The sequence below is a fragment of the Argopecten irradians genome, chromosome 16 (genome assembly GCF_041381155.1).
Source record: "Argopecten irradians isolate NY chromosome 16, Ai_NY, whole genome shotgun sequence".
Classification (NCBI taxonomy): Eukaryota; Metazoa; Mollusca; class Bivalvia; order Pectinida; family Pectinidae; genus Argopecten; species Argopecten irradians.
The window spans coordinates 2,759,506-2,780,665 of NC_091149.1; the positions used below are offsets into that span (position 1 = coordinate 2,759,506).

General features: G+C 37.8%; 1 protein-coding gene across 1 annotated transcript in view; it reads right to left on the minus strand.

Annotated features, from left to right (window-relative positions):
* Positions 1 to 7,498: 7,498 nt before the first annotated feature.
* Positions 7,499 to 21,160, minus strand: part of LOC138310834 (cell division cycle protein 27 homolog) — a 41,989-nt gene continuing 28,327 nt past the window's right edge. Inside the window, exons 15-23 of the mRNA XM_069252159.1 lie at positions 15,483 to 15,572; positions 15,203 to 15,292; positions 14,892 to 15,080; positions 14,542 to 14,631; positions 14,081 to 14,209; positions 12,710 to 12,784; positions 12,346 to 12,439; positions 11,880 to 11,926; positions 7,499 to 10,179 (exon numbers count right to left, since the gene is read on the minus strand). Of these exons, the coding sequence (XP_069108260.1) occupies positions 11,916 to 11,926; positions 12,346 to 12,439; positions 12,710 to 12,784; positions 14,081 to 14,209; positions 14,542 to 14,631; positions 14,892 to 15,080; positions 15,203 to 15,292; positions 15,483 to 15,572 (768 nt within the window). The 3' untranslated portion in view covers positions 7,499 to 10,179; positions 11,880 to 11,915. The remainder of the gene's footprint in view (positions 10,180 to 11,879; positions 11,927 to 12,345; positions 12,440 to 12,709; positions 12,785 to 14,080; positions 14,210 to 14,541; positions 14,632 to 14,891; positions 15,081 to 15,202; positions 15,293 to 15,482; positions 15,573 to 21,160) is intronic.

Sequence of the window (21,160 nt, forward strand, 5' to 3'; positions counted from 1 at the left end):
AATGGCTTTCCAGGGTAACCTTCTCTTAGCAATAGACATTAGATACAGTACATTAATATATTTGTGTGGAATATTTCCTTGAAGTACATGTAGTTCGCTGATTACAATGTAGGAAGATATTTCCTTGGACTCTGTGATCCTATTTCTTTTTCATAAAAATTTTTTTGTTTATTGATTAATGCATTTTTTTAATGTGAAAGTTACATTCATGGATGTATATCTGTCCTATATTTGCAACATTATTAAAGTCAAAACAGACTTTTTTTAAATTTATTTTTAGTTTTGTCATAAAATGAGGTACAGCGATTTTGACATCAGCAGGCATTCTTTGTTTCGAGAAATGGCTGTCTGTTCTAGTACCAATTACCATGACTCTTCAAATCTTAATGACAAGTTAATGTAACCATAAGTAACATCTGGATCATCAGAAGTTTGAAGAAATGATAAGTTTTGGTTGGAAATTTAGTTTATTGTTGTATACATGTAATTATGCTAACTTATGAATAATACATGTGTGTTTGTATAGTAAGTTGTGTATGTCTTACAGTTTAATGTGTAAATTTATATGGGGAGGGTATTCACCATTATGAAAGATTCTTCCTTGAAGTAAGTGAAAGCTTCAAGTAGTATTTGCGTTATGATATGGGATACAGAAATAATTTAACCCATTCTCATGACAAATATGTATTTAGAAATGAAACCACAAAAATAATCTCCTCTGAAATGTTCACATATACAGTATGATCAGTGTTGTCTATAGATACTTTATCTAATGTTTATTCATGAATGGTAGATATCATTGAGAGATGGGTAAATGGATACATGTATATCACTTTTTAGGATCATTTAAATGATTGAAAAGCAGTATACATGTAATTGAATTAATTTTGATTGATACCTGTATTAACTAACATTGTTACAAATGTATGCATAAAAATATGTGATGTAATTCTTTTCTAGCTATACAACACAAATGTAGCTGTTCTTCACAATGTATTGTTGTGTATTAAAGATGCTCCACCGCCGACAGAGCATAAATGATATTCATCATTTGAACAATAATTAGTGTTTAATCGTGTATACATAAGTCTAATTAACACAAAAAATAATATGAAATAATTTATTTTGCCTTTGGGTCATGTGCAATCAGTACTTCATTCCATATAGGATATAGTGCAATGGATTTTTTGCGGGATGCTATTAATTATTTTTCATATTTTTAACTTGAAGTAAAATTAGAAGCTCAAACTTTTCAATAGCGGTAATGGTGTAAAGTAAGTAACTTTTGGAACTGAAGAAAAATACTAATTCGTCTGCTGCTGTTTTTGATAGTGAAAAAAAATACCATTTGTCAGCGGTGGAGCATCTTTAAGTTAATGTTTTAATTATTAACAATCTACTTTAATTGACAATCTTTTACCCTTCATTTTATGGGTCCAATTTATGTTTTCTTTCCACTGACTTCACTATTTTTCTAATGATTTGTTATGGTCTTTTATTGCTCTTATTTTGTTTTTCTTTTTTTTTAACATTTTATTGTTTGTGGTGGGTAAATAAGGTTGAATAATGTAACAAAAATCAATATCCTTATTTAAGGGGAGCTAACTCTGCATACTAATAAGACTTTGTTACCAATTAAGCTGGATAATTTTGATAACTGAAGAGTTGTATGTAATTCATTAGTCAATTTTGATTAATTAGTCATATTTATTAAATCTTTTTCGAAAAGTATTAAAATTTTGTAATGAATAGCTATCGGGATATATTTGATTGCATCACAACCAAAGATTAAACCCATTTAAGGGTGGTATAAGTGTTGTTAGCTGTTGAGCAGCAAACCTAAGTTTAATACAAACACCATGGACAAAACAATCCTGTGATATTTTCTTATTTATTCTGTCGTTTTACTTTTTTAGTATATTGTATTTACATGCACATTTTTTAAGTATATATAACACAAGATTATACAAGAAATGCAAAGTTTGGATTTTTTATTGGCTTTTCATCATGTTTTGAAATGATCGTATTGCAGACACCCTCACTGTATTATTTGTGTCATGATAGAGTAGTGGCTAATGGATTTTCGACAATGCGAAATGAAAATGATATTTTTGATCAACCCGACTCTGATGACTGGTGGTTACAATTTCTCTGAAACTGTACCATTTAGAAATAATTGAATTACATGTAAATTATCAACAAATTTTCTATCAAGAAAAAAAAACAAATTCTTTGTGTTTAGGAAGTTCATTACTTTTGTTGGTGATCCTTGAAATCTGTAAATATAGCGGTACTGTACAATATAACAGTGTAAGTTAATATAATCATATATATTTACACCACAAGATTTTTTGTAATTTTTTACGAACATCTTTTTCTACCTCCTGTAAGTATATATATATATACATGTATTTTTGTATCCTGTGTATGTTTATTTGCCACGGAATGTTGCCATGGTAACCTGGAATATATTTCTGATGGAATGAAACTAACACCACTTTACACTGTACCAGTAGTGCTTTGGGATTACACAGGTAGTGTGCTTTAGTTTTCAATTATTTTGAAAGACATTGTATTTTGAAAAGAAAAAGCAAATTCTGAGCTTAAGCTTTGCAAATCGGTTGATGAAATTGCTTAACAAACCAATTGTCCATTAATTGTTTTTCATAATACCATTACCAAAAAGATATCCTGAAAATTTTATCTAAATATACAACCATTTTGTATGTATGAAATTAAGAAACATCACATTTCATAATACATTGTATGCAATTACGCAATATGCAGCAAGGCATTTCCATCGTTGTTTCCAGAGTACCATAAATAATTATATGTTGTATGACCTAATTTTCTGTAATGTACTGAACCAAAAAGGCAATAAACTTCAATTCTCTACACATGTATTTATGTTTTTATTACGAGTGCTCTCCAGCCTCCAGATGTGTTACCCAACTGAACTGTGTATTTTTATTTTGTTTCCTTCTTCAGTTGTCTGAGCTCCTCTAACGATAGAATGTAAGGCCAAAAAAAAAAAATGTCTGTTTAGGGTTATCCCCGACCCTAATTATTTTTTCCCCACTTTTCTATAAAAAAAAAGTTAAAAAGTCGAGATTTCTATCTCAGACTCCGGTTCTGGCCATCATTTTAGAGTGAAATATAAAAAAAAAAAAAAAATTTTTTTTTAAATCCTCCCGACCGACCCTAATTTTTTTGCCAACGTAACCCTAAACAGACATATTTTTTTTTTTGCCTTATTAACACTATCTTCTTTCTGAGAATATATTACGTGATTAAACTTGTTCTTTATTTGCTATATGTTATGATTATTCGGTCGAAGTGACTTCAACAATGTGATCATCTTTTGTTTGTGAACATGATAACTTCAGTAAATATCAAGCCATGAAGACTAATTAAACTTAGTATACAGACTAACATTAGTAAGATATTGGATGAATTCTAAAATCAGACTTATTCAACCGTAACTTTAAGAGTTATTGCCCTTTTCATTAACTATTATTGGACTTTGTGTGAACATGAAACTTAGTAAACATTAACTGAGCTTTTACAAAACTTTGTATGCAGCCTAATATCCCGAAGATTATCAATGAGATCGAACATCAGAATTACTGACTTTCAGAGTTATTACCCTTTGATCATGATCGTTAAAACCCATGGGCCACTTCTTTTTATCATTATTATTTATCTTGGAAGCTTTCACCGAAACGGGGGATATTAATTTGGGTCAGTCCGTCTAACACTTGGTTTCCATGCAATAACTGCCACAAACTTTAAGCGATTATTTTGTAACCTATAATGTGCCAAGGGATCGGACAAGTTCTCTTGGCACTCTCATCAGAACCTATGTGGTGGAGTTATGGCCCTGTGAATAACAATTTATGAAAAATGGCATTTTCGGCTGTTTCCGTTTAATATTTCTGGCAAATATAGCTGGATTTTCTTGAAACTTCGTAACATGGTTAAATGTCTCAGAGCCTTGGCCAAGTTCAATCAGGACCCTTTTTTGGCATAGTTATGGCCCTTTGATTAACTAAAAATGCCATTTTCGTCGGTTTCCGTTCAATAACTCTCGCAAATAATATAGGATTTTCTCAAAACTTGTGAACATGGTTTAATGTGTCATGGCATTGGCCAAGTTCAATATTGTGACTTTGATTAGACCCTATTTGGCTGTGTTATGGCCGTTTGAATAACGAAAAACACCATTTTTGGCCATTTCCATTCAATATTAAACTCTCGCAAATATTAATGGATTTTCTGAAAACTTTGTAACATGGTTAAATGTTTCAGGGCCTTGGCCAAGTTCGATTGGGATTTTGTTTGGACCCCATTAAGCTGAGTTATGGCCCTTTGATTAATGAAAAATGCTATTTTCGTCTGTTTTCGTTCAAGAACTTTTGTAAATATTACTGAATTTTCTCGAAACTTGGAACATAGTTAAATGTCTCAGGGCCTTGGCCAAGTTCGATCGGGACTTTCATTAACGAAAGCGGGGGATATAAATTCCACGAATTTACTTGTTTTAATAAATTTGTTCGAGATCTTTTTTTCAGCATTGTATCGAGTAGTCTCGCATTCCCCAGACTCTTGCAGCTGAACAAGACCAGCTAAAAGACAGTCTTGTCCGGTTCATGTTTGAATTTTGAAACTGGCTGGGAGAGTAAATAAACCTGGATAGCAGCTCACAAAAAGTACAATACACCATATTTGTACATAATGGCATCCTGGAGAATGGTGATAGGTAATTTCTTTACTAATCTATTTTCTGTCGTTCAAGTGTGACTGATTGCGCTTTTTCAAAATTTGTATCTGTCATATTTGTGTGTATGTTTTTATCAGCCGATGAAAAGCTTAACTGATTTTTTCGGTAAGCCTCGATTTGAAATCACAAAACTGAAATATGAACCAGACCAGACTTGTTCAGCTGGTCTCGTTTTAACGATAAGTCTGGGAAATGTATGTATTGAGAGTACTGCCGCCTTTATCCCAATTACATCTGTTATTAGATAGAAGTATGAGGGCCTTCAGAATATAAAGCGGTCACTGGTATCTTGCAGTGCAAATTAAAACTTTAAGAACAACAGTAGTTTTACATGATAGTATGTTTTTTTATATATATTCATGTGATACCAGCAAATTTTCGTATACTGTCAATTCTTTGTTCTACTAAAATGGCTGCCTTTTTCACAGTGTCAACATCAACACCAGAAACATATATATAGTTTTCTTTTGCAGGAGTGATATCAAAATCAAGTCCAGTTGATGTGACAAAGGTTTTCATTTTCTTGCCCCCTTTGCCGATCATTATACCACATATTTCATTATGTACAGCGACGTCTTCGTCCGTGACCACTGTTTCTCTGTATATCTTTTCCTGTCCGTCCCGAATCGCCTGTATTTCCTGTAGAACTCTCTCTGTAGCGTAATTTACACTTTCCACGTTACTACCCGTGACTACTACTTGTTTAGCCGGTAGTACAGACAAATTTATGCCTGGTCCTAGTTCTGATTTTAATTTGATGATAATTTGCCTGTCTTTGCCAAGGAGCTGTGAAGAAATGCGATATCTTTCGAATTCATCGTCGTCCGTAAGAAAAATCCTGGTGACAAATCGAGCACTGGTTTGGCAAGTACGCACACAAATGATGGATCGGCAACCAGAGAACGTGTGCTGCACCAAATGCTTTGGTTCTATAATTTCAATACATTTTCTCAACTGACAACGATTAGAAAACAGCTGATAACTCAATGTCCTGAAAAGAGCTATCATTTCCACAAAGGACCTAAAGCATGAGGAAACGGTAAGTCTCTATCAACCAGACGCTTGATACTGTCTGGCGTAGCATACATTGTCGACAAGTGTCTGGTTGAATGAGACAATGAATCGAGAAGCGGTGCGAGTAAAATACGGATAATATGACAGATAATTACCGGATAGGAATCGTCTACTGTTAGGTTTAGTCTCTATATAGATTGTCATCAATGTTCTGGAGATAAAAAATACACTAGAGACGTTAATATCCAGATCACGAGGAGATCTGACAATTAAAGATTTATAGAATTTCAATGAAAAATTCAGTTTAATGGTTTAGGGACAGTTCTTTTTTTATCAGATCTTTGAACGATACAAAAGTTGTTCACCAGATTCTACATACTCTTTCTGTTTTAACTTTAAAAAAAAATCATTGTCTTTAACGGTACAATGGGACTAGGCACAACTTATTTCAACATATTACTGTTCTTTTTTAGCCCGCCATCATCAGATGTCGGGCTATTCAAATCGCTTTTTGTCCGTGGTCCGTCCGTCCGTCCGTTAACAATTCTTGTTAGATCGTTATTTCTCAGAAAGTACTGAGGGACCAATCGGTCAACAAGATGGCCGCCAGGCAACCATTTTTGTTATCGCTATTTCTCAGAAAGTACTGAAGAGATCTGTCTCAAATTTCGTATGTAGGTCCCCCTAGGACCCTAGTTATGCATATGGCATTTTGGGACCGATTGGTCAACAAGATGGCCGCCAGGCAACCATCTTGGATTTGGATAGTTAAAGTTTGTTATCGCTATTTCTCAGAAAGTACAGAAATGACCATTCTAAAATTTCATATGTAGCTTCCCCTTGGGCCCTAGTTGTGCATATTGCATTTTGGGACCAATTGTTCAACAAGATGGCCGCCAGGCAGCCATATCGCTATTTCTCAAGTTCTGAAGAGATCTACCTCAAATTTCATATGTAGGTTCCCCTAGGGTCCTAGTTGTGCATATTGTGTTTTTGGACTGATTAGTCAACAAGATTGCCGCCTGGCAGCCATATTGGATTTTGATAGTTAAAGATTGTTATTGCTATTTCTCAGAAAGTACTGAAGGGATCTGTCTCTCAAATTTCATATGTAGGTTCCCCTAGGGCCCTAGTTGCGTTTTGGGACTGGTCAGTCAACAAAATATCCGCCAGGCAGCCATCTTGGATTTTGATAGTTGAAGTTTGTTACTGCTATTTCTCAGAAAGTACTGAAGCGATCTGTTTCAAATTTTATATGTAGTATGTTTAAAAAAGTTTGAAAAGCAGAGAAAAGATTCATCTTTCCATTATCAGACATATATCATTCTATGGTGGGCTAAAAAGTAACAATTTTTTTTTTGCTTTTGATGCATGTGCAATCAGTACACGTACTTCATTCCATATAAGACATAGTGCCACGCAATTTTAATTATTTTTATCTTGAAGCAAAATGAGAAGATCAAAATTTTCAATGGTGGTAATGGTGTAAAGTAAGTAACATTTGTAACTGAAGAAAAATACTTATTTGTCTGCTCCTGTATTTGACAGAGAAAAAAATACCATTTGTCAGCGATGGAGCATCTTTGAATTGTATAACACTAATGCACACCATATCAAGACAGAGCGGGGGTGGGTAGCAACACAATCAACCCCACCCCACCCCCCAACTCCAATTTAATGGTAATAACAAGAAAACACAGTACATATTACTTGTTTTTTTTTAATTTCTATCAGAAAGTTGTATAACTGATGACTCATTAATAAATAACTACACACACATCCAACTACACAATTCATTGTGTTTCTCTCAAACACACTCACACACACGCACAAATCACCAATTAAAAATTTTCCCAGAAGTCACACTAAATCACTTTTGGTAGAGCAGGAGCATTGAACAGTTTGACACGGCCATTTGTCGTTAAAACCGAAGAAAACAATCTGTATAAAACGTCTCTAATTATAATCATCCAATTTAAAACTATACAATAGTGCATACAGCAATAGTAACGACAAAAGAGTTTGGTTGTAGGGTTATACTTGGTAATATGAACTGATGCTAGTATGTCTTTCTCAATGTTATATGCCGTATTTGCCGTAATTAGCGCCTCTCCCCCTATAAGCTCCCTTTTCTGGAGAAGAGTTGAAGTTGTATAAACACCCCCTTCCCATAGATTTAATAACAAGAGGCCCACAGGGCCTGTATCGCCCCCTGGTTTGTAATGCCAAGTGATAATCTGAATACAGGTTCAGTGTTCCTTTCCTGAAGGAATTTAAATATTTACCTCTAATTTCCCTATTGGGCCCCACTCATTCTGCACCAGGGGTTCAGAGCCAAAAATTGTACAAACTCTGTTCCCCTTCCCCTGAGGATGTTTCTGGCCAAATCTTGTTACAATCCATGCAGAACTCTATGACTAGTAGCGATTTAAAGGAAATGTTAACAGATGGATGACGGACAAAATAATGCGTCTCAGAGGATAAAAGGCATATGCATGTATTCGGTAACATATTTATGTATCATGAGCACAGAAAGATTTAAGATACGGCAGACTTTTTTCATCCACACTTGGTTTCCTAATAAGCGCCACTATTTGTTACAAGGATTTAAGGGCCCTGGGTGCTAATTACAGCAAATACAGAATTCGCTACAAATTGCTACTCAGATCTATGGTTGAACATATTTTGGTTGCTTCAGACTGTTGGTCTAGATTCAAAACAGAACTTAATGCATGGTATTATTAAAACTGTTACAAGACTCTTCAGCAATCCTTTATCTTCTGTTTGTAAATATAATTTGAATAGGGATGTCACGGTTCATGTTTTTTCAGCTCGGTTCGGTTTCAACTTTTTTTGATCGGTTTTCGGTTTTTTTCGGTTCGGTTCAGGCAAATCTCAATTACACTTTTTAAGTCTATTTTCTATCAAAAGCAAGTTCTGCTTTAGATTTAAAGATGGTATATCACTTAAACAAATGGGTTTTTTTTCTTTATCAAGATTTCACTTCTAATTAAAAACATATAATTTATTGCGCCCTGAAAAATAATCCACAGCACTATATCCTATATACATTGAAGTTCTAAAAGTGCATGCAGCAAAGAAATTCATTAATTATTCTATATCATTTTGTGTCTTAATTAGACATATAACACGATTAAATACCAATTTTTGTTCAAATATTGAGTATCATTTATGATCTCTCAGCAGTGGAACATCTTTAAAAAACATACTTGAACATTTTCTTATCTTTTTAACTCTTTCAGTACTATTGACACATTAATCAGTCACAGAGAGATATATGTCCTCGTATCCTTTATGGTACATTATTTCATCACTACAACTTTTCTCGTATCCTTCATGACGCATTATTATGTGATGATTGACATGTGAAAATCGTAAGTTTTACCGCAAATCAATACATCGGTATTATCCCAGAAAAAGTGTTTTTAAAAAGTATTATGCATTTGAATTATAATAGAGATAAACATTATTACGTACCAGGTGCATGTTCAATCGTAAAATGGTTTAATTCACGGAATATTGGCCGACGGAAACGCGATTGTTTACAATCGGCAACACAATGGCGGCTTGATTTAGCTGCCGATATTCTGCGGGATTAATGTTATCGGAAAAATACATAATAAAAAATTATATGAAATAATAATAAATATTATTATAATATATATTACAATAATAAAAATTATAAAATATCAAACATTTAGTGAAATATATCATTTAGATATTATGTATGTGAAAAATCATGTCCGCAGACAGCAAAAAACGATCTTCTGAATGACTGAACTTGCACACGTGTTACACATATATGTCGGTCAACAGGTGTATTTCTCGAGATTCTGATAAACAACTTCGCCGTATTTTCAATGACATAATCTGCAATACAGTTTATACACGTAAATTACAGGTATTATAGGACAGTTATTTTTATAATGAACCGAACCGAAACTTAGAATTATCGTACCGAACCGAACCGTACGGTTGAATTTTTCGGTTAACCGTATTTTCGGTTAACCGTGACACTCCTAACTTTGAATTCATCACAAAACTCGTTATTGCCACATCACATGACCCCGGCATGACCCCACCATCTGGTCACATGATCACATAGAGTCACATGACATACCATGTTCCTGTCACATGACCACAACATGTACATGGCACCATTCTGAGTGTTGTATCACAGATCTGTACTACACACATAAGACTAAACATTCTCCCACTAAAATCTTGCACACTTCAGTATACATCAGTAAAACGTTTGGCAATGGTATTGTAGCGTATAAAACCAGTCGGTACAGCCAGCAGTGAGAGGGTGGGTACTCACTATTCTAAAGACCTCAACTTACACCGTCTGGTGACTCAGGTAGCTGGAACAAAAAGTAACAGGTCTTGGTCAAGGGTTGTTAGTCTGTTGGTCAGTACATGAAATACAAGTTTGTATAACTCCTATTTTGATATCTCATGGTAACAAGAGTGATAACGTGTTTCATATGCAACTGTGTGTATACTCAATGTTTTACCTGTAACAACCTGTACACTCAATGTCTCACCTGTAACAACCTGTACACTCAATGTCTCACCTGTGACTACCTGTATACACAATGTCTCATCTGTAACTACCTGTATACTCAATGTCTCACCTGTAACTACCTGTATACACAATGTCTCATCTGTAACTACCTGTATACTCAATGTCTCACCTGTATACTCAATGTCTCACCTGTAACAACCTGTACACTCAATGTCTCACCTGTAACAACCTGTACACTCAATGTCTCACCTGTGACTACCTGTATACACAATGTCTCATCTGTAACTATATGTATACTCAATGTCTCACCTGTATACTCAATGTCTCACCTGTAACAACCTGTACACTCAATGTCTCACCTGTAACAACCTGTACACTCAATGCCTCGCCTGTAACTACCTGTATACTCAATGTCTCACCTGTAACTACCTGTATACACAATGTCTCACCAGTAACTACCTGTATACTCAATGTCTCACCTGTAACTACCTGTACACTCAATGTCTCACCTGTAACAACCTGTACACACAATGTCTCATCTGTAACTACCTGTATACACAATGTCTCATCTGTAACTACCTGTACACTCAATATCTCACCTGTAACAACCTGTACACTCAATGTCTCACCTGTGACTACCTGTATACACAATGTCTCATCTGTAACTACCTGTATACTCAATGTCTCACCTGTATACTCAATGTCTCACCTGTAACAACCTGTACACTCAATGTCTCACCCTGTATACTCAATGTCTCACCTGTAACAACCTGTACACTCAATGTCTCACCTGCAACAACCTGTACACTCAATGCCTCGCCTGTAACTACCTGTATACTCAATGTCTCACCTGTAACTACCTGTATACACAATGTCTCACCTGTAACTACCTGTATACTCAATGTCTCATCTGTAACTACCTGTATACACAATGTCTCACATGTTACTACCTGTATATTCAATGTCTTACCTGTAACTACCTGTATACACAATGTCTCACCTGTAACTACCTGTACGCTCATGTCTCACCTGTAACTACCTGTACACTCAATGTCTCACCTGTAACTACCTGTATACTCAATGTCTCACCTATAACTACCTGTATACTAAATGTCTCACCTGTAACTACCTGTATACTCATGTCTCACCTGTTACTACCTGTATACTCAATGTCTCACCTGTAACTACCTGTATACTCAATGTCTCTCCTGTAACTACCTGTATACTAAATGTCTCACATGTAACTACCTGTATACTCATGTCTCACCTGTTACTACCTGTATACTCAATGTCTCACCTGTAACTACCTGTATACTAAATGTCTCACCTGTAACTACCTGTATACTCAATGTCTCACCTGTAACTACCTGTATACTAAATGTCTCACCTGTAACTACCTGTATACTCAATGTCTCACCTGTTACTACCTGTATACTCAATGTCTCACCTGTTACTACCTGTATACTCATGTCTCACCTGTTACTAACTGTATATTTAATGTCTCACCTGTAACTACCTGTATATTTAATGTCTTACCTGTGTCTAGCTCTTAGATATAGAGAGGTATTTCCTTCAGTCAGGGCCTGAAAAAATACAATTTAGAAACGTAAATCCACTAGAACGCATTATCAGCAATCATGGGCTTTCAAATGTGTTAAATTCAAGTGAGATTTTGAATTATTTTTATACACTAACTTCAGTATTTTTTGAATGAGAGTGTTGATCAGGACAAACTTATCCTCTAAGCAACCCCATGAATATGCCAGGAATTTTAATCCAAAAGTTAGCAACCCACAGGCAGCTACTGATTGCATTTGTATACCTTATAGCAATCCCTTTAAAAGAGGCAATAAGCAACTGACAAGTAACTACTGATTGCATTTATGTGACAATTTTGACATGGCTGTGTCAAAATTTGCTTCACTGAATTGTCCCATTAAATAATCCATAAGATAAAAACATCTATATTTTCGTTTACTACAAAATAACATAGAGATGATACCTGTTTCGTGATTGTTGATTCCCTTTGGATCCAGGTCCATGGCCCAGGAAAAATTCATTAATGCTAAATCTGAGTTACCTAGCTTCTTGTGTACCTAGATGGGAAAGAAAAGGAAATGTTGTGTCACAGTATAGATGGGAAAAACAGGAAATGACTGAACACTAGTGAACCTTTGATTTAAGTGTACGTTATTACAAAGAGTCAGACTTTATAAATATTATGGCTTTACAATCTCTGGCCTTTCATGTCCTATACGATTAATTGTATAATTGAATCACAGTGTAAGACAAGTTCAATACAACTATTGTGAATATGATTCTCTCAGTTTTCTCAGTATTTTTTTGCATTAGTAACTTGTACTTACCTTTCCTATTAAAAAGTAAACTAGAGATTCTTTGGGGACTATTTGTTTGAGTTCCTCTAATTCTTGTAGAGCTTCCTATAAATACAGACACATTGTCACAATTACATTTGTACATGTTTGTCTCCTTACACCATCAGTTTTGTAGACTCCTCAACCCAGTGATGAAGATTTATTAATTGATAAATACATTCAGCTTCAGTTACATTGAAAGATTTATTGGATTTCAGTCTTATACAAACTAAATCTTTTTATCTCTTACTTTAAATACATGTATGGTCATATTTCAGCCATATCATGGATTTATCACCTAATATGTGTGACTAGTAAGGTCATATCAGGCTTAAGTAATCAAGGAAGGTCAAAGTTCACATTCACTATTAAATCCACTAACACGTTCTGTGATGGTGTCCATTGTGTGTCACAACAGAGGTTTCACTATCAGGCGGTACCCGGTACTTTTTGCCGGTTAAACCTGGCTGTGGTACTGCCTGATTTGGGCTAAATTACATTAGATAGCATACAGATGGTATAGATAAGTACCCCCTGAAATATTGCAATTGTACCGCCTCTCCTAAAAGATAATGAAACCCCTGCAGTAGTGATGTGTGGTGAATATCCCACATATTTACCACCAGGGCCTGGTACTGTGACCAATAGACAGAAGATAGTCCTAGAATATCCCACATATTTACCACCAGGGCCTGGTACTGTGACCAATAGACAGAAGATAGTCCTAGAATATCCCACATATTTACCACCAGGGCCTGGTACTGTGACCAATAGACAGAAGATAGTCCTAGAATATCCCACATATTTACCACCAGGGCCTGGCACTGTGACCAATAGACAGAAGATAGTCCTAGAATATCCCACATATTTACCACCAGGGCCTGGTACTGTGACCAATAGACAGAAGATAGTCTTAGAATATCCCACACATTTTTACCACCAGGGCCTGGTACTGTGACCAATAGAGTTGGAGAAGATAGTCCTAGAATATCCCACATATTTACCACCAGGGCCTGGTACTGTGACCAATAGACAGAAGATAGTCCTAGAATATCCCACATATTTACCACCAGGGCCTGGTACTGTGACCAATAGACAGAAGATAGTCCTAGAATATCCCACATATTTACCACCAGGGCCTGGTACTATGACCAATAGACAGAAGATAGTCCTAGAATATCCCACATATTTACCACCAGGGCCTGGCACTGTGACCAATAGACAGAAGATATCCTAGAACATCCCAAATATTTACCACCAGCTACAGATACCATGGAGTTGGGCGCTAGTGATGGAATACCACTCAGCCACTACGGCCAATTTGTATTGAAAATCTACTGAAAAGAAATAAAAATGACTTGCTTTATGTCGTTCACTGGCCAATAAGATGGAGGCTCGGTGGAATTTACAAAGTGGATTGGTGGGGTCCGTCTCTATGGCTTTATTTAGTGTGACCAGGGCACTCTCTGACTTCTGTTGGGAATGCTGTACCTATAACAACAAAAACAGAGCGATTTAGTGTGACCAGGGCACTCTCTGACTTCTGTTGGGAATGCTGTACCTATAACAACAAAAACAGAGCGATTTAGTGGGACCAGGGCACTCTCTGACTTCTGTTGGGAATGCTGTACCTATAACAACAAAAACAGAGCGATTTAGTGTGACCAGGGCACTCCTCTGACTTCTGTTGGGAATGCTGTACCTATAACAACAAAAACAGAGCGATTTAGTGTGACCAGGGCACTCTCTGACTTCTGTTGGGAATGCTGTACCATATAACAACAAAAACAGAGCGATTTAGTGTGACCAGGGCACTCTCTGACTTCTGTTGGGAATGCTGTACCTATAACAACAAAAACAGAGCGATTTAGTGTGACCAGGGCACTCTCTGACTTCTGTTGGGAATGCTGTACCTATAACAACAAAAACAGAGCGATTTAGTGTGACCAGGGCACTCTCTGACTTCTGTTGGGAATGCTGTACCTATAACAACAAAAACAGAGCGATTTAGTGTGACCAGGGCACTCTCTGACTTCTGTTGGGAATGCTGTACCTATAACAACAAAAACAGAGCGATTTAGTGTGGACCAGGGCACTCTCTGACTTCTGTTGGGAATGCTGTGTACCTATAACAACAAAAACAGAGCGATTTAGTGTGACCAGGGGCACTCACTTCCTGACCTAAACAACAAAAACAGAGCTGTTGGGGGAATGCTGTACCTATAACAACAAAAACAGAGCGATTTAGTGTGACCAGGGCACTCTCTGACTTCTGTTGGGAATGCAGTGTACCTATAACAACAAAAACAGAGCGATTTAGTGGACCAGGGCACTCTCTGACTTCTGTTGGGAATGCTTGTACCTATAACAACAAAAACAGAGCGATTTAGTGTGACCAGGGCACTCTCTGACTTCTTGTTTGGGAATGCTGTACCTATAACAACAAAAACAGAGCGATTTAGTGTGACCAGGGCACTCTCTGACTTCTGTTGGGAATGCTGTACCTATAACAACAAAAACAGAGCGATTTAGTGTGACCAGGGCACTCTCTGACTTCTGTTGGGAATGCTGTACCTATAACAACAAAAACAGAGCGATTTAGTGTGACCAGGGCACTCTCTGACTTCTGTTGGGAATGCTGTACCTATAACAACAAAAACAGAGCGATTTAGTGTGACCAGGGCACTCTCTGACTTCTGTTGGGAATGCTGTACCTATAACAACAAAAACAGAGCGATTTAGTGTGACCAGGGCACTCTCTGACTTCTGTTGGGAATGCTGTACCTATAACAACAAAAACAGAGCGATTTAGTGTGACCAGGGCACTCTCTGACTTCTGTTGGGAATGCTGTACCTATAACAACAAAAACAGAGCGATTTAGTGTGACCAGGGCACTCTCTGACTTCTGTTGGGAATGCCTGTACCATATAACAACAAAAACAGAGCGCGATTTAGTGTGACCAGGGCACTCTCTGTACTTTTCCTGTTGGGAAAGCTGTGGAACCTACACTATAACAACAATAAAACAGAGCGATTTAGTGTGACAGAGCAGGGCACTCTCTGACTTCTGTTGGGAATGCTGTACCTATAACAACAAAAACAGAGCGATTTAGTGGGACCAGGGCACTCTCTGACTTCTGTTGGGAATGCTGTACCTACCTAGAACAACAACAAAAACAGATCGATTTAGTGTGACCAGGGCTGACTTCTGTTGGTCATCGCCGTCCCTGTACCCCCCTAATAACAACAAAAAGGCGATTAGTCGTGACCAGGGCACTCTCCTGATTCTGTGGAAGTGCTGTACCTATAACAACAAAAACAGAGCGATTTAGTGTGACCAGGGCACTCTCTGACTTCTGTTGGGAATGCTGTACCTATAACAACAAAAACAGAGCGAGATTTAGTGTGACCAGGGCACTGCTCTGACTGTCTGTAGGGAATTGCTGGTACCTCTAACACCAAAAAACAAGCGATTTAGTGTGACATGCAGCACTCTCTGACGTATCTGTTGTGGATGCAGTTACCTATAATACAACAAAAACAGAGCGATTTAGTGTGACCAGGGCACTCTCTGACTTCTGTAATTGGAATGCTGTACCTATAACTAAACAAAAACAGAGCGATTTAGTGTGACCAGGGCACTTCTCTGACTTCTGTTGGGATTGCTGTACCTATGAACAACAAAAAAACAGAGCGATTTAGTGGGCACCCAGGCCAACTCTCCTGACTTCTGTTGGGAATGCTGTACCTATTAGAACAACATAAACAGATTGATTTAGTGTGACCAGGCACTCTCTGACTTCTGTTGGGGAATGCTGTACCTATAACAACAAAAACAGAGCGATTTAGTGTGACCAGGGCACTCTCTGACTTCTGTTGGGCATGCTGTATGAATGTACCCGACAGGCAAGTAACGTTACCAGGAGTGTCGGTGTAGGAATGTACTGACAGGTAGTAATGTAACACAGCGTCAGGTGTAGGAATGTACTGAACAGACATAATGGTTACAGTTTTTCATGTAGTAAAGTACTGCCAAGGTATGTGTAACTGTGTGACCGGGTGTAGGAATGTACTGACAGGTAGTAATGTATACAGTTGAGGTCAGTGTAGGAATGTACTCGACAGTAGTTAATGTTACAGTGTGTCATGTAGGAATAGAACTGACAGTCATAATGTACAGTGTGTCGTGAAGGAATGTACTGACATGCAGAAATGTTACAGTGTGTCAGATGTGAGGAAAGAACTTCCATGGTAGTGAATGTTTACAGAGAGTCAGATGTAGGAATGTACAGACAGGCATTAAATGTTATAGTGTGTCAGTGTAGGAATTGTACTGACATGTAAGTAAGTTACAGTGTGTCAGTGTAGGAATGTACTGACAGGAGTAAAGTTTACACGTGTGTCAGTGTAGGAATTGTACTGACGAGTAGTAAAATGTTAACAGTGTGTGTCAGTGTATGGAAATACGACAGGCATAATTTTGACAGTGGAGTCAGTGTAGAAAGAACTTGAACATTAGTAAAGTAACAAGTGTGTCGTGTAGGAATGTACTGACAGGTAGTAATGTAACAGTGTGTCAGTGTATGAATGTACTGACAGGGCTGTAATGTTACAGTGTGTCATGTGTAGAGAATGTACTGACAAGGCAGTAATGTAAGTGTGTCCAGTGTGATGAATATACTGACAGGCAGTAATGTTGTCGGTGTGTCAAGAGTAGGAATTTACAGACAGGCATAATGTATTACAGAGTGTCCAGTGTAGAATGTACTGACAGGCAGAAAAGTACCGTGTGTCAGTGTAGGAATTGTACTGACGAGTCAGTAATTGTTACAGTGTAGTCAGTGTAGGTAATGTTACAGACAGCAGTACATTGTACAGTGATTCAGTGTAGGAATGTACTGGACAGGCAGTAATGATACAGTGGTCAGTGTAGGAAAGTTAGCAGATCAGACAGTCAGTAATTTACATTGTGTGTCCAGGGTAGAATGTTACTGACATGGCAGTAATGTTACAGTGTGTCAGTGTAGGAATGTACTGACAGGCAGTAATGTTACAGTGGTCAGTGTTGGAATGTACTGACAGCAGCAGTAATGTTAGGCAGTGTGTAATGTTACAGTGTGTAGGAATTACTGACAGGCAGTAATGTTACAGTGTGTCGGTGTAGCGGAATGAACTGACACAGGCAGTAATGTTACAGAGTTTCGAGGTGTAGGTATGTACTCGACAGGCAGTAATGTTACAGTGTGTCAGTGTAGGAATTACTGACAGGCAGTAATTGTGTCAGTGTAGGAATGTACTGACAGGCAGTAATGTTACAGTGTGTCAGTGTAGGGAATGTAACTGACAAGGCTGACAGGTCCGAGTAGGATGTTGACAGGCATTGTGTTCAGTGTAGGAATGTACTGACAGGCAGTAATGTTACAGTGTGTCAGTGTAGGTAGTAATGTACAGTGTGTCAGTGTAGTGATGTACCGACAGGCAGTAATTGTTACAGTGTGTCAGTGTAGGAAATGTACTGACATAGGTAGCAGTTACAGTGTGTCGGTGTAGGAATGAATGGACAGACTGACAGTGTCAGTACTGGACAGTAGTTGTTACAGTGTCGGTGAGAGGTAGGAATGTACTGACAGGTAATGTTAAGAGAGTCATTGTATGAATGTACTGACAGGTAGTATGTTACAGTGTGTCCAGTGTAAGGAATGTACTGACCAGCAGTATTGTTACAGTGAGTCGGTGTAGGAATGTACTGGACAGGCAGTAATGTTACAGTGTGTCCAGTGTAGGAATGTACTGACAGGCAGTAATGTTACATGTGTACAGTGTAGGAATGTAACTGACAGGCAGTAAAGTACATGTGTGTCAGTGTATGAATGTACTGACCGTAAGTAATGTTCTACAGTGTGTCATTGTAGGAATGTACTCGTACACAGGTAGTAATTTACAGTTACAGTGTATGTACTTGACAGTGTAATGTTTCAGTAGGTATGGAATGTACTGACAGGCAGGTAATGTTACAGTGTGTCAGTGTAGGAATGAACTGACAGGAAGTAATGTTTACAGTGTTCGTGTAAGGAATGTACTGACAGGTAGTAATGTTACAGTGTGTCAGTGTAGTGTAGGAATGTAGGTGTCCATTGAGAACAGACATTGGCAGTAAAGTTACATTGAGATCAGTGAAGGAATGTACTGACAGCATATAATGTTAACAGTGTGTCAGTGTAGGAATGTACTGACAGTCAGTGTAAGGAATGTACTTACAGGCAGTGTCACACAGTGTCAGAAAAGGAATGTACTGACAGTGTCAGTAGGATGTACTACAGTAAAAGTGTGTCAGTGTAGGAATGTTACCTGACAGGCAGTAATGTTACAGTGTGTCAGTGTAGGAATGTAATGACAGGCAGTAATGTTAATTATCAGTGTGTCACGGGACAGGTGTAGTGTTTCAGTGTAGGAATGTACTGACAGGCAGTAATGTTTACAGTGTGTCAGTGTAGGAAAGTGTACTGACAGGCAGTAATGTTTACAGTGTGTCAGTGTAGAATGTACTGACAGGCAGTAATGTTACAGTGTGTCAGTGTAGGAATGTCCGACGAGTCAGTAAATATACAGTGTGTCGGTTTAATTGAAGTACTACAGGTAGTAATGTTACAGTGGTGTCAAGTATAGGAATGTACTGACAGGCATGTTTCAGTGTTACATTGTGTGTCAGGCAGTAATGCTAGTGTGAATGTACGGAAAGACTGACAGTAAATGTACAGTTGTCAGTAATGTTACAGTGTAAAAGTGTCAGTGTAGGAATGTACTACAGGCAGGCAGTACTGTTACAGTAGGAATGTACAGACATGTAGTAATGGTACAGTGTGTCAGTGTGGAATGTACTGACAGGTAGTAATGTTACAGTGTTTCGGTGTAGTGAATGTAACTGTAATTTAACAGTGAGTTCTGTGTAGGTGTAGGAATGTTCAGTACTGACAAAAAAAAAAAAGGCAGTAATGTTACACATGTTACAGGATGTACCGACAGGCAGTCAGTGTAGGAATGTACTGACGAGGGCAGTTAAGTTAATGTTACATGTTACCATGTGTGTCAGTGTAGGAATGTAACTGACAGGCAGTGTAATGACTACAGTGGTTTGTCAGTGTAGGAATGTACGTGACAGACAGTAATGTTACAGTGTGTCAGTGTAGGAATGTACTGACAGGCAGTAATGTTACAGTGTGTCAGTGTAGGAATGTACTGACAGGCAGTAATGTTACAGTGTGTCAGTGTAGGAATGTACTGACAGGCAGTAAAGATACAGTGTGCCAGTGTAGGAAATGTACTAGACAGGCAGTAATGTTACGTGGTGTCAGTGTAGGAATGTAACTGACAGACAGTAATAGTTACAGTGTGTCATTTTGTAGGAATGTACTGACAGGCAGTAATGTTACAGGAGTGTGTCTGTGTAGGTATGTACTGACAGGCAGTTAATGTTACAGTGTGTCAGTGTAGGAATGTTACTGACAGGCAGTAATGTTACAGTGTGTCGGTGTAGGAATGTACTGACAGGCAGTAATGTTACAGTGTGTCGGTGTAGGAATGTACTGACAGGCAGTAATGTTACAGTGTGTCAGTGTAGGAATGTACTGACAGGCAGTAATGTTACAGTGTGTCAGTGTAGGAATGTACTGACAGGCAGTAATGTTACAGTGTGTCGGTGTAGGAATGTACTGACAGGCAGTAATGTTACAGTGTGTCAGTGTAGGAATGTACTGACAGGCAGTAATGTTACAGTGTGTCAGTGTAGGAATGTACTGACAGGCAGTAATGTTACAGTGTGTCAGTGTAGGAATGTACTGACAGGCAGTAATGTTACAGTGTGTCAGTGTAGGAATGTACTGACAGGCAGTAATGTTACAGTGTGTCAGTGTAGGAATGTACTGACATGCAGTATGTTACAGTGTGTCAGGTGTAGGAATGTACTTGACAGGCAGTAATGTTACAGTGTCCAGTGTAGAATGTACTGACAGGCATAATGTACAGTGTGACAGAGTAACGAATGTATGTACAGACAGTAATGTTACAGTGGTGGTAGTGTATGATGTACTGGACAGCAGTAATGTTACAGTGTGTCGGTGTAGGAATGTACTGACAGGCAGTAATGTTACAGTGTGTCAGTGTAGGAATGTACTGACAGGCAGTAATGTTACAGTGTGTCAGTGTAGGAATGTACTGACAGGCAGTAATGTTACAGTGTGTCAGTGTAGGAATGTACTGACAGGCAGTAATGTTACAGTGTGTCAGTGTAGGAATGTACTGACAGGCAGTAATGTTACAGTGTGTCAGTGTAGGAATGTACTGACAGGCAGTAATGTTACAGTGTGTCAGTGTAGGAATGTACTGACAGGCAGTAATGTTACAGTGTGTCGGTGTGAGGTGTACTGACAGGCAGTGTAGGTCAA